Source organism: Cupressus sempervirens, chromosome 10, assembly GCF_028749045.1.
Source record: "Cupressus sempervirens isolate cs-2001-9-10 chromosome 10, ASM2874904v1, whole genome shotgun sequence".
Lineage (NCBI taxonomy): Eukaryota > Viridiplantae > Streptophyta > Pinopsida > Cupressales > Cupressaceae > Cupressus > Cupressus sempervirens.
Window position 1 is genome coordinate 466,854,001 of NC_143127.1, and position 14,928 is coordinate 466,868,928.

Genomic DNA, 14,928 nt, shown 5'->3' on the forward strand with positions numbered 1-14,928 from the left:
TCTAAGGTGGCTTCTACTATGGTTCCTTTTTAGGGTGTTGTTGCTCCGTCTCAGGTTCTGCTGTCACTTCCTTTGCTGCAGCCTTTTCCCCGACTTCAGGGGTTTCAGGTTCTGGCTGTGATGGTGCTGATTTTCAATGGCAAAAGGCTGCTGGTTTGGTGGAGGATGGATGGACTACAGTAAAAGGAAAAAAGGTCAAGCCCTCCAATCCCTCTTTTATATGGCATTACGGTCCAAAAAGAAGGGGTCAAAAGGGAAAGTTTGAAGTGGCTGTCCTTTTTTGGATCTCCTGACTTTTGGCCTATTGTCGTCTGTAGTGTCCCCTGGCTCTTTTGGCCTATGGTTCTTTGTAGTGTGTCTCACCATGGGGTTTTAGGAGCCCGGTCAAAACATATTTTTGTGGCTGTAGTGTTTTGTTTTATATGTGTTGCCACCTTGGTCACCTTTTGTTTGGTGACCTATTCCACCTTGAGTTGTTGTTTTGTGTAGGGTTATAGGCACCCTTAAAAACCTGTTAGGGGTTTTAGGTGCCCGGTCAAAACCTGTTTGTATGGTTGATGAGTACTGTGTTATCTATGATGCCACCTTGGTCACTGTGTCATGTTGGGTGACTTGTTACACCTTTGGACTCTAGTTTTGTTTGGTTTGGGCTTCTTTGAAAGTTTCATGATTTGTAAAGGGTTTTAGATTCCCTTCAAAACCTGTTTTTCTTATAAAATTTTTTATGATGAATATTGTCATAGTAGATTGTATGATAGATTTTAGATGTTGTTAAGAACTACTACAAATGGTAATGGATTGTTCATAGTCATTCCAAACAAAGATGCAAGTGCGAGGACTGCTTAACGACAACCTAAGATTGAGGGATCTTCAAAGTAGATCCTATGCACACTACACTAATGAGGCAGGTGTTGATGCTGGTCTACCAATGATCAGCATTCTGCATAGCCTTTTGGAAATTGATGATTAAGTTTTACTGATCAAAAGGTTGTTGGAGAAACTTTGTGTTACATTCTTAACATTCTCAGTGCAGATTCAGCTTGCTCACCAAGTTCTACCAGTGGATCATTCTGCACATTCAATCATTTTAAAACATCTCAATCAAGGAGTGGCAGTAAATAAGGTTGTGGTTGATCTACTTTGAGCAGCAGTTGCAATGCTCTAAACAGATATCCTTCATAGCTATGGAAGAAGCCTGGACCCTGTTGTGGTTCTTGGACTGATGGAGAAGCATGTTGATGGCAAGAGCGGAAAATTAATTTGTTCCATATGCCATTATTGACATATGGGAGAAGAAAGTAAGGAACAAGATTGTCACAGAGTGCTTTAGGAACCAACCCTAGAGAATAAGGTTGATTTATACTTAACCCTTCTTCTGCAGCACTGAGTAGACTGCATTGGTTAGATAGGAAGTGAGTGCTCTGTCAGAAGACGTATAGTGCTGAATAGGCAATTGTAGTTTTTATATCATATAGTTGGAAATTGGAAGAATGCAGTTGAAATGGCTTAAGGCAGCTGTGCCTATCAGTTAACAAACTGCCGATTCAGCCTCTAGAAAGAGGTTGACCCCTTAAGTCTGTTTAGTCAACAGTCTTCAGTTTTGGTGAGTTAACTACCTACTACTGAGTGAGCAGACTGTTTAGTTACCCCCCCTGCTATTGAGGGATAGATGGGTCGGTTAGATGTCACTGTTTAAGGGATAACTTCCCATGGTTGTGGATTTCAGGAAACAGGGACAATAAGAAAGTGCTGAGGGGTAAAGAGAGTGACAACTTTTTTGAGAATTAACAGAAAAATATCACTTTTATGGAGGTACTGCTGCTACAACAGCTTTAGCGTTTAGGACAGAAATTTCAGGTGTATCATCTTGTTCTTTCGGGGATGAAAACCCTCAAGAAATAGCCAGCAGTGCAGGGTGATAGCAGAGTTGTGTAAAGTGTTCTGAATCAATAGGCTTCAGTTTAGCATGTTACAGGGGCTCTAGGATCATCAAGGGAGTCAGTCATGCTGGGGGTGTCTGTTGCATTGTAATAGGCTAGTGATTTCTGTTTCAATTGGCATGTTTGCATAAAGATGATAAAAAGGAAAATTATATGCTGTTGGAGTCTTTCTGGGTTCGATTTCTGTATGCATTTAGTCTAGACCTTTACAGCTGGAAAATTGGAGAAATGCAAAAGTCTTGAAGAATAGTTGAGTTTCAAATTGCTTTCAAGTGCAAATGTAAATCTGGTGCAGACTTAAGTAGAAATTTTTGAATGCCAAGATCCCTGGGATTATGCACTAAGCTAGTGTCTGAATACTGATCTAACTCATGCTGGTTCATATCCTGATTAGCTGAGATGTGAAAGAGAAGGCTAGATGAAACATTTCATGATAGCGAATAACATTCTGAGAGGCTAAGGTTATTGACTCAGGCCAAATTTATGTCAGTATGAATGCTGCCCTGGTCTGACACAGCCTGGAGGCTTGTGCGCAAGATTTGTTTTTTTTTGAAGCGTGTGCTACTGTACTACCAATCAGTTTTGTATGATATTTTCTCATCAGCTCTTTTGCCTCTTGCACGTGAATAACTTCTTATGGAACCACAGAACTGGCCCCAAATGGACAGATTGGTTGTTAACTTACAAGAAGATCTTGTTGTAATGCACCAACTGAAGTGCACAGCTTCCAATGTCATGATAGTAGCCAAAGATGTTAGTACCACTTCAGTATTGGACTTATCCCTAAATTAGGACTCTTTTTCATGGTCTTCCTTTTCCGTTTGAATCCAGTAGATTACATTGACACAGGATGCTTTGAGCTTCACAGTTTTTTGTCTTCCTTACCTTCAAAGCATTAGTTTAGCCTTGCAAAACCTTAAATTTTTAATTATTTTTAGTTTTCTCTTGCAGTTGTTGTGCAACATGTTTTCATCTATGTAATACTTGATAAGAGTTTGCAAGTGTGGAAGTTACCAATCTCACACACATTTTGGTAATTTTGCTTACGTATCTTCTAAGCACGCTTATGACATAACTTTTTGCTAAAAATATACCGATGCTTTGATCATCTGTCTCTTTATCATATGGTGGAAGTAACATTCTTATCTTGTTTCATGGGTTTTGGGAAGAAGTTGCTAGCATCAAAGAGTAAATTGCATCTCAAATTATCCATGAGTTACTGTTAAATATTTCAGAATTTCTATGCAGGAAATCTAATCCCATAGTGACCGGCATTTTCAGCATTTTCTTTCCATTCAAGTAACTATTTTATCTGCAAGAGTTAAACCATGGTGACCAGTATTTTCTGCATTTTGTTGCCATTTAAATGAGTATTTCATCTGCAAGAGTTCTTTATGGTTGACATATTTGATAGTGCTCAGATTTATGGGTGACAAGGCAAATTGTATTCCTAGTATAGGTAACAAGGTATGAGAGTGCACATTAACTCTACTTTGTAGACAATTTTGGAACTTTGGGCATGGTTGGGTGATAAAGTACATGTGTATAATAATAGTACTTATCAGATTTGGTATAGAAGTATTAGCATATAGAAGGTATGTATTTCAAAATTCAAAATCAACATCAGTTAACTGGTGTACTTACCATTATTTATCTATGGAAATGGTTGAGATGCAACAATGGTAAAGATTAAAAAATGATAGTCATTCAAAATTCAATAGGTATAAAGAAGAGAGGGATATCAAAATATTGGTAAAGAAATTTTCTCCAAGTGTGCTTTCCTCTTTTTTGTCCAGCTTCCCAAATAGGAATAATTTTGAAAGGCATGCTTGAATCTTCTAATTTGCAGAAGAGTTGAAGTTTGATTATTTTGCCCCCCTTGGTGGTTAAATTTGAGTTTTCAGCTTTCTGGTGATTGTCAAAGGAAATAAATCCCATTGATGCAAAAAAATTTCTTTAGAGTTTACACTTATTTGGGACCATTTTCCCCCTTGTCTGCCCTTCATATTTAAAACTTCTGTTGGCAAAGACTGCTATGGACACATACACATAGTTACACATTTAATGTTTCAATTTGATATTGTAATTTTGTTTTAATTTTTTCTAACTTTTATACAGTTTTTCTTTTGTTCATGACTCGGTAAAACTCTCTTTTATTCCTTTGTGGTACATTAATAGTTTATCTGTGATTCATCTTTGTAAGACATTGGAGGATGCAAGAGAGATGACTCAGAGATGTGCCTGCATTTCCAGGCATCTCCTGCTACATACATATAAGGAGATTTGGAGGATGTGTCTTATTGTAAGAGAGTAATGGATAGTAAGGGAGACCAATTAGAGACGGGTTTCTTTTCTGGTATTTGCAATGGATGCCAACTTTTAGAGTATACATTTTGACACTGTAAACATGTTTATTTGGTATTATTAAATAGGTTGGAACCAAAGATATGTACTGCAATAAGTGCACTGATAAGTTAATTCCTATCTATTGGAACCATGTTCATATCGTGAATAACTGTATGATCATTGATTATTATTTTTAGGAGGGATGCCTACAATTTTATTGAGACCTGAAAATCTTGTACAAATTTATGCAATACTCAAAACTCCAGACATAAACCATACCAAAACCAATCAGAGGAGTACATTTAATGGTGACTGTCCGTGTATAATATTTATAAATTTGAATAGTTATGGTATTAAATTTTAATCATAGTAGCATTGCAATTATGTGGCATTGAGATGGCAAACTGAAAGTGTAAATTGAATTCAATTGCAGAGGTTCAAAGTGACAAAAAACAACAATAATTAAACCATAAAAGCTGAAAAACTAGAGTATTAAAAGAAAGGAAAAGTATGAGTTTATAAGCCATATTTTTTCAAAAACACTTGTACTTGACCATTTGAAGGTGTGCCAATTTGACCTGGCACAACCTAGATGCTAGGCATTAATTAAATGCACATCATCATCCTTTATTACCATTCAATAGTTTAATACATCTTAGGTTTTAATTTTTAATATATCCCTTTGTAGGGTGGCTTTCAACTTAGGTGCCACAACTTGGGTATCTCTTTTGTCAATTTTGCAGAGGACTTGCGTGTGTCTTTATCTCTTGGTACAGCACAACCACAATTGGATGTTGTAGTTAATCAGATTGGACTTTACCTTTTTAAATTTTAATATGTAACACATCTTCTAGGGTTTTGATTCTTTTGAACATGGGTCTCTAGCCTGAAAGCTGATGTACCATTTGAAAAATATTAGCAAACTCTGGAGCTCATAGTGAGCATGGTGTTGGGATTGGATATATAATACAATCACTTACAATTGTACCTCAAGTTGTCCCAAAGGTATCGCAAAGGTATCGTATTGGTGTGGTGCTAGATTCATGCAGTGGTATAAGTTCAACCTCTATCTCAATGTGCTCCCTTGAGTTACCCTTCTTTTGGGAGTGGAACTTGGTCTATGGTGTGAAACTCATCATTCCATACCACTCATCCTAAACCTGAATGTTAGATTAAATATTGGGATAGAACTTATTGAGAAAATTGGGTTGGGTTTGGATGCTGAATATGTTGACACCTAACTTACGCTGAAGGCACCTTCATGTCAATACATAGGGGTAGGCTTTGGTCCATGTATTGGCATATTTTGGATCCTCACCTCAAGGAATCCCTTTGGTCACTACAAGGTGCCTTGCCTGTGAAATGAAGCCCAGGTCTGTGAACCTATGTGAAAGGAAGCCCAGGTCTGTGAACCTATGTACATTAATTGCATCTCCCCAAAATCCTTGAAAAGCTACAGCCTTTCTTATTGCAAATAAAATCATAAGTATATGACAGGCTAGGTAGATGTGTATTTCTTTTACATGTACTTATATGGAGGGAAAACAATGTCTTGTATGCTAATGATAGCGAAATAGCCAAAATAAATGATATTTGTTATGGGCTTGCTATTCAAAGTAATTTGCAGATTCCAATTGTGCATTGTTTTTGCATTACATACAATAAGCATCTTTCTTTCACTTTTTGACTGCTTGGTTCTGTTTTATTTGTGTTTTGACAGCCCGTCCTAAAACCAAGATAAATGCGCAAGCAGCAACTCGTTTTCTTGAGCATTCTTTACCTGATTTGACCCCACGTAAGTTATTTCTGGCTGCCAATTCGGCCTATCAAGTACATGCATTGAGATTGTTCTGTATATTTTGTTTCAATTTTATGATTAAACTATCTATTTTTTTTGCATAATTGATAATAGAGCAAAAAAGTGAGATGCGCGAAATAAGCAGAGGAGATGGATTTAGGAAAAAGTCCCAGGAGGCTTGTGGTAACAAAAAGAAGAGAAAAACTGATTTATCTGGAGGACAATCTGTTGCTGCTGCTGCTGCAGCATTTTTGGCTGAGGCAAGCAAGGAGCTTTTTGATGGAAACAGTCTGCAGGAACAGATAAAAGATGAAGTGATTGAAGAAGGTGAAATTGAGGAGGATTGATCTAAAAGATGATATTTTCGAACGACTTTCAAATACATGCAATGTGCATATTGTTTAATACAAATTGGAAGGTTAATGAAGTAAGGCAAGCGAATACATGAAGATTTGAGTAAGCTTGTGGAGACTGTTATGAGCACCTTTATTACAGTACAAAAAGATTTATGTGCCCCCTTATGCATGATACGCATTATTAGATTCATCCTTTTCCCATATTTGTAGGACTAGGATGAAGTTGAAAATCATGGTTGTAATTCTAATGCTATTATCTTCTTCTTTGGATGATTTCTGAGAATTTAGTGGTGGCATTTAAGGTACACATGGGATTTACTATTCAATTGCAGTCAATTTATGATACTACAATGGTGGATCAGAATGGAGAATGACCAGCAGAGTTCTCTGTCTTAAAAGATATCATTAATTATTGACAACAATTTTTCCAGTGTAACATATCCTTTTATCAAAAAAATATGTAAAGATAATATTTTTGAGTGACCAATATTTACAGAGAAACTCTTAGGGATTTTCTTGTTTTTGCTGCTCATTATTATCTCATGTTTGGCAGTGAACTTTTCATAGAACATGGTTGAGTGGAAGTTAATTTTTGAAGATGCAAAAACATGATTATAGCATAGTACTTTAGATTATTATATTACATCCTCAACAAAACTTCTGCAGCAAATTGAATAGTGATGACGGGTGTCCATGTAGCATGTGTAATGCAAACCTTGTTTTCTTGATATTTCAAGCATCTGTGTTTATTACTCTTTTTAAGTACTCGCCCACGACTACCAAAAGCATACCATTCTGGAATATTGACCAAACAAAAATGTAATTGGTGAATGAAAGAAATACTGAAAGTAATCAGTTGTATTTAGTGACTTAGTAAGGATAAAGGAGTGATGGATGTGTCTATTTTTTACATGTCATTTTAAACTAGTAGTTCTGTTCACTAATTGCTATGTACCTAGATATATGATATTATGGGTTTAGATTGTATGGATAATTTATGTAGTAAATGATATTAGGTATTGAGTTGTTTTATATTGGAACTAGGTCTCTACTCCATTCTGCTCTTTTCGGCCATGAAAAGTGGACCCTATGAATATATATGTTTCAACATTTAGTGCAAAACTAGGGATAGAAAAGTCAAATTTTCAGGTTCTATTCTCTTCATAGAATAGTCAAATAAAATGTGTCGTCTCTTGCAACTTGTCGCAAAAATTGAGTTTTACTTTTTTATGTTTTCTTTTAAATGTGAAAGGAAATGTTTAGATCTACCTTGCATCAAGCTATATTTTTGTCTCGTGTGGAAACAATTACCTGAAAGCATGATTTTCAAACTATAAAGTTTCATGTAGTGACCTAAGTAGTAAGGCCATTGAGCCTTAGCAGATTTCATGGCATTATGAAGATGAATCAAGGGCATGCCATTTTCTCTAGGTCAAAGAACTTGGGAGGAAATTATACATGCTTTCTCATAGATGAGTAAGATGAAGAAAATAGCGAGGATGAGAGCGACAATGATTGATGAAATAAACAATTGAGATGGAGAACGAAAATATAATATCAAAGTGGAAGATGATTAATTATGAGAAGAGGGGGATGACAATTTTGAAGGAGAAGATGAAGATGAGATGGAGGCTACGAATAAAAACAATTGAGCTCCAATGAAGATAAACTCAGTATTTCAATTTAATAGCTGCATTTTAAAGGTCATTGTATCCATGAATGCTAAAATCAACAAGATGTGGAACACCAATATACATTCAAATTGTGAGATTTTTTTAGCAAAATAAAGTAAATTCTATCCAGTGGTACGCTAGGCTAAAATACACAGAGACAAAGGAGGTTGAGAATTAGGATTCTTGTAATGAAAAGGGGATAATGCATCTCATTTCATTTATTTGGATTGTAATGAGTTTGATACAAGATACTCAAAGCATGTTGATATGTCTCTCCTCTAGAACACAATTTATTGAAAATGGTGTTGATGATGTCAAAAGTTGTACTTGAATGCAACAATCCTATGGTGTGGATGTCATAATGTGTTGTGTGCATGGTACTCGAGCATTCTTTTTCTTGTTTCACATGATTTATTATATACTTTGTTAGGAGAACCAGGAGGATTTAATAATACCTTTATAGTGTTGCTAGATCATGAAGTTAGATGTTTTGTCTTGCCATGAACACTTAGAAGGATGGACAAAAAATTCAATGAAAAGAGACAAAATTACATTTAAAAAATCAATAACATATATTCATGCATTACTTGGCATCACTTGCTCATAACAGAGATAGTCAATCGAATTATACCCACCATCTAATTCCAAGGGTTGCATAAACTATCAATGTTATTAAGGACATGCATTCAAGTGTTCTTAGTGTGTGCCTTTACTATTTAAAAAAAATGTTCAATTATGATAAATGAATGCAATTGAAAGCCTTTGATTACAAGAATATGACAATAAATTGTACAAACATCATTTTTGTTGAACTAGTAGGAAAAGAATGGTGAGACTTTACAAAAAAAATTAAGTCTAATTCTTTAATAGCATAGCTCATATTTGTGGGTATGAGATCAATCTTATGCCCATGCTAATGAATTGGGATAGAAGAATGCTAAGTTAAAGGTGGAAAAAGAATTCATGGGGATGGGTGGACGTAAGTTTGAAATTTGATTTCATCTAATTGTTTTTAGTGATGGTTTGGTCATTTCAACACCTTTATTTGATGTTTTAAGAAAATTATTAATTCTATAAAATTAATCAATGGCAAATTAACAATATATACAAAAATCTTAAATCTAGTAACATTCTCAATTCATACCAAGCAATAGTTTACAACTATATTCTATCTTGAAAATATTTTAAATCAAATTTTATCTTAAGATGATAATCTTATTATAAACATTTAAAAAATTTAATTAACTAAACATCTAAGTTCATATAAGGAAATATATTCTATTTTAAAATCTTATATTACTAGGAGTTGCACATTTATGTATGTGCAATAATTAGACAATAGAAATGAATGCAACTCAATTAAAATAAAAGGTGTTTGATTTAATTACCTATTTGTATCTAATGGATGCATAAGTCATGAACTTTTAAAACATATTTTGACAATAGATAATAAAATATCTATTTCTTATATACATGCAATTTAAAAGTGTATAATTGAAATATAAACTTTCATCTTTTTAATGAATTTCATGCACTCCTTTTTATTGGCATAGGAATAAAATAAATGAACCTATGCACCTCTTCTACAACAATAAACCTTGTAAATAAATCTGTCGTATTTTTAACACTTTGACAAGACAAATTATGTGAACACAATAATCAAAATTTTCTACATATAGATTTATAGGTGTCATTTTTTTAGCTTAAAGGACTACGATTTGGATTTTATTATTTTTCAAATTCTCATAACACTTTTTGGCATAACTGTATATCCACATAGTCTCTCAACAATACAATTACTTCATAATTGCAAAACAACCCTTTTTTATTGAATTTCATTTCATTAGTGCTTCTTGTAGCAAGTAGATACAACCGAACATACAAAATAAATGTGAATTCCCAAAATTGAGCTTAGTGTACACTATTTTTTTCTTTGTTACTAGTCTACGTGCCATGAGATCACATTTTCGAAGAACCACTACCACATTCCCAAAGATGAAGTCAATGGTGTTGTGGATATCACCGTGATAGTAGAATTGGTAGAGGGAGTGGGCATAAAGAGTGCCCTATAAGCCCTTAATGCTACACCTATAGAATGCCATAGGTGATGAATTTCTTTTCTGTCATAGCTGCAATTTTTGTTCCAAATTAATGTTAGGTTAAAAGTGTATTGCTAGATTAAAAGAGGAAAATGAATACACATGTTAGCATTTAAGAAATATCTATTTGAAATTATGACGTGGGAAGTAATATATTGCATTTAATAAAGATAAAGGGAATTAAAACTTTTCATGGAAAAGTTGTCATTGGTGGGAGATGAAACACCATCAAAAAAATTCTCATTTATTCTTTTATTGAATTCATAAAGCCACAACAAAATAAATGGTTCCACTTAGATCTTTGCTACAATAATATGAAAGTATAACATCTCTAATAACTCTCTTTAACATTTTATAGAAATACGATAAAAAATAGAAACTTGTCAATAAGAAAGAAATATTAGAAACTCTTAACAATGAGTTTTTTACATCATCATAAAATCATTGGGAAAATAAAAAAATCTAGGAAGTCTTGCAACATTTCAGCCAAAAACACAAATTTCTAAGCCTATCAGCTTAAATATAATATATATAATATGAAATTTGCATGAACTAAGGTAGAGCGAGCTCTATTTTTGTGGAGTGAGAGGTAACATGATAATTTTTACGGGGGCTAACACAATGTCCCCATGCTGTTGCTTAAATTTAAGTAGTAAAGTGTTCCCATGTAAGATAAAAATTGTACCAAAAGGAAAATTTAGAATCTTTTCCTATTTTTGAGGAGTGACAATTTTTTAGCAAATGAAAATAAGTTGTGGGAAAAGAGGGGGGCTAGAAATAAGTAGCGACTGCTTATTGAAAAAAGTGACACATGTTTTGACCACATTTTTTCATATCCTTTTTATTTGCCTATATTTTAGTTTTCAGAATTATTTGTAAGAGAAATGATAAAGAATTAATTTAAAAATAATATTTAGAAGACTGCTTAAAATTCTGTAGCAAATATCATAATCCATGGGGCCACTAGCTCCACAAATTGTGCCACAAAACAATGAGCAACTACTGCTAACAAAAATAAACTAAGTAGTCGCATGGGGACATGCTCTAAGAGCAGGTACCCATGTGGCTAGGAGCAAATTATGAAGCTAATGGCCCCATAGTCATTATATTTTGTTGTTTATTTTTGTAGGAGACATCACAAATAACATGTTTGAATAAAATTATTTATAATACTATTCAAAAATAATTTTTTTGATAATACAATTCAAAAATAAAATTTAAAGAGAAAAATAGGAAGAAAAAAGAGGGAAATCAATTTGTGATGCCACGTTTGATTTTGTCCTATTTTTTCTCAATAAGCAGCTACTGCTTATTTCAGACCCCATGTCATTTTGAGCTTATTTTTCATTTGTAAGTAATAGCTCCACGAAAATAGTAAAAGATTCTAATTTATCCTTTTCCACTAATTAAATCTTTGCATGGGAACACCCCCTGCTTAAAAGTAAGTAGAATTTGCATTTATGCAGCCTCAAGGTAAAAGTTTATTCAAAGTCTTTTCCTACAAAATAGAACCTCCAACTTTGTAACCTTCTCAATTTAAACATGTGAAAATAGGATGGGTCTAGAAATAGCCGCACAAGCTTATGACTTTCTTACCTACTTTCACTCTAAAATTCATGGAACCACTAGCTTATGGAGCTGCCAAACACAACTAGTGGAGAATACTATACGATGGAAAACACAAAATAAAAATTTGAACATGATGAAAGGAGTTTCGATCTCCCTCTCTTTTCTATTAACTGATGTCAATGATAACAACCATTAAATCTGCTCCTACATTTTAAAGAACTCATTAAAGACTCAACAAATCTATCCATGAAAACACTTCTTATGGAAACATTTTGTGAAACAATTTGTATTCTTTATGCATGGAGGCTTCCCATTTATAGGGTTAGTGAATTCCTTTCATATAATTAAGTGCATGATTGCACAACATTTTATTATTTGCTACTATAAAGTCATGCACAAAGGAGATTTTTTTTCTTAATAACTGTAAAGACCGCCCCTTCAAAACCAATGCCACATCAACAATCTCCATAAAATGCAAAAAATTCAATGAGAGTCAAAGTCATTTGAATATTGACTAGTCAACATTAGTTGATTAACTATTGTATGCCTAAAATGTGAGCACACTTCTATGAATCATTATATTCAAGATTACTCAAGAATGAGGTCTCAAATGGCGACTCATAGCTCTCTAGTCATGGAGTGCAAGGGTTTTGCAATGGAGGCCCTCAGTTTGACCTAGTTCATTCCCATGCAAGTACACCATGAAATGAGAGATTCAAAGATCCAAAATTCATGCAAATGGAGATGAAAACTAATCTATATGATAACAATGCAAGAACAATGCAAAATCTAATCTATGAAAGCAAGATCTAATCTTATGAAAGAAAATATGACTCTAAACTAACATGCAAATGCAATGATAAAAGCCCATGATGAAAGCCATGGGTGCAAGAGAGAATGAGACAAGAAGATAGAAGTTCTCCACAAAAAGCTTTAGCATTCAAAAACTCCTTCAAAAATTGCTCTCCAAACCTGCAGCATAACAATAACATCATCCGTGTCTAAAATGAGGAGAGGGCTCTTCCTTATAAAGGAAATTATGGAGGTGAGCTTCTCACAACCAATATGGGATAATAGAGTTTGATCCATGTGAGACGAAACTCCACCAATGAGAAAAGAGGCGTGGTTGAGAAGAAAGTGAAAAGATAAGTCCCACTTAGAAATATGTGCATTTAAGTGTAGAAATTAAATAAAAGAATTTATTTTATTTCCCTTTCATCAACAAGAGATATTTAAGTGGGATTTTTATTTAATTAAAAGCGAGAAAGTTCTTTTAATTAAATAGGAGATATTTAATTAAATTAAAAGAGGGGTTTTTCTCTTAATTAATTAAATACGGATGAATTATTTAATTAAAAGAGAGGTTTCCTTTTAATTAAATGGGGACTTATTTTATTTAATTAAAAGAGGAGATTTTCTTTTAATTAAATAAGACTTAGGATAAAATGATCAACCTTAGAAATAAAATAATCGAATTTGATTGATTTGAATTGATTTAATAAAATATTGCAACCCATTGATTCAAGAAATTTGATAAATTGATAAATTGAATAATGGGGGCCCATAGTCTAGGCGACCATTTTAGGGTGTATACATTTGCCCCTCTTTGACTAATGTGTGATCGATTTGGGAACACATGTAGTCAAAGAAAGAAATTGAATCAAAGATTGAAGTTAATAATTATTGCCCCCTCATGATCGAAATCGAAATGAGATAGAGGAGAGACAACAAATTGATAAATTTGATCAAATCGAACAAAAGATAAGGTTCTTGATGTAAGATCAAAGATATAAGAATCATTGAACCAAGGTAGATTATCAAGCATGAAATATTATGCCCCAAAGGTGATTTTAGAAGAAAAGAAGTGGGGGATAAAGAAAATGGAAGATAGGAGTTTGAAAGATATGGAAAGAAAATAGAAAGAAGAAAAGAAAATGCCCCAAAATCAATCAACTGTTTAAGATAGAAATTTTGATTGAGATCATGAAAGAAGATAAGGAAATGAAGATCAAAACATGACCACAGTTGATTAAAAGTCCACAATAAAGATGAAGGGAGAACCCTCTCAAACTCATAATGTAGCCTAAAAATGCAAACTAACATGAAGTCTAATAATGCAAGCTACATGAAAATGAAATGGTGTACTTGCAAAAGAGTAACTATAACATAGGATTTTGTGTTCATCATTCATTAGAGAATGTAAAGAACTCATTTTCATTATTGGGCCATTATTAACGGACATCAAAAAAATCACACAATCATCACTAGTCACAAGTGCAACTATGAAGATACCTTCCTCATTTAATTAAATAATTACATTTAATTAATCAAGATAGGCGTATTTATTAAAAGTGATTTAATTTAAGGATTGGTTTCGAAGTTGATGATATGAAGACCAATTGCTAAGCTTTTAAGGACTATCTCTAGAACAGAGCTTAATCCCAAGGAATCTAGGCAGAGCACCTAGATACCTAAGATTGAAAGCATTTAGAAGATTATCTCCAGAATGGAGCTTAGCCTTCAAGGATCCAGATAGAACACCTAGATACCTGAGATTGAAAGCATTTAGAAGATTATCTCCAGAACGGAGCTTAACCTTCAAGGATCTAGATAGAACACCTAGATACCTGAGATTGAAAGCATTTAGAAGATTATCTGATACCTGAGATTGAAAGCATTTAGAAGATTATCTCCAGAACGGAGCTTAACCTTCAAGGATCTAGATAGAACACCTAGATACCTGAGATTGAAAGCATTTAGAAGATTATCTCCAGAACAGAGCTTAACCTTCAAGGATCCAGATAGAACACCTAGATACCTGAGATTGAAAGCATTTAGAAGATTATCTCTAGAACGGAGCTTAACCTTCAAGGATCCAGATAGAACACCTAGATACCTGAGATTGAAAGCATTTAGAAGATTATCTCCAGAACGAAGCTTAACCTTCAATGATCCAGATAGAACACCTAGATACCTGAGATTGAAAGCATTTAGAAGATTATCTCCAGAACGAAGCTTAACCTTCAAGGATCTAGATAGAACACCTAGATACCTAAGATTGAAAGCATTTAGAAGATTATCTCCAGAACCGAGCTTAACCTTCAAGGATCCAGATAGAACACCTAGATACTTGAGATTGAAAGCATT

The 14,928-nt window shown here is 33.9% G+C and overlaps 1 protein-coding gene across 1 annotated transcript in view; it reads left to right on the plus strand.

Moving 5' to 3' along the window:
• Window positions 1-6,927, plus strand: part of LOC149534719 (Sas10/Utp3/C1D family) — a 43,119-nt gene extending 36,192 nt beyond the window's left edge. The window contains exons 4-5 of the mRNA XM_089804124.1: window positions 6,007-6,081; window positions 6,199-6,927. Coding sequence (XP_089660250.1) covers window positions 6,007-6,081; window positions 6,199-6,431 — 308 coding nt within the window. The 3' untranslated portion in view covers window positions 6,432-6,927. The remainder of the gene's footprint in view (window positions 1-6,006; window positions 6,082-6,198) is intronic.
• The last annotated feature ends 8,001 nt before the right edge of the window (window positions 6,928-14,928 follow it).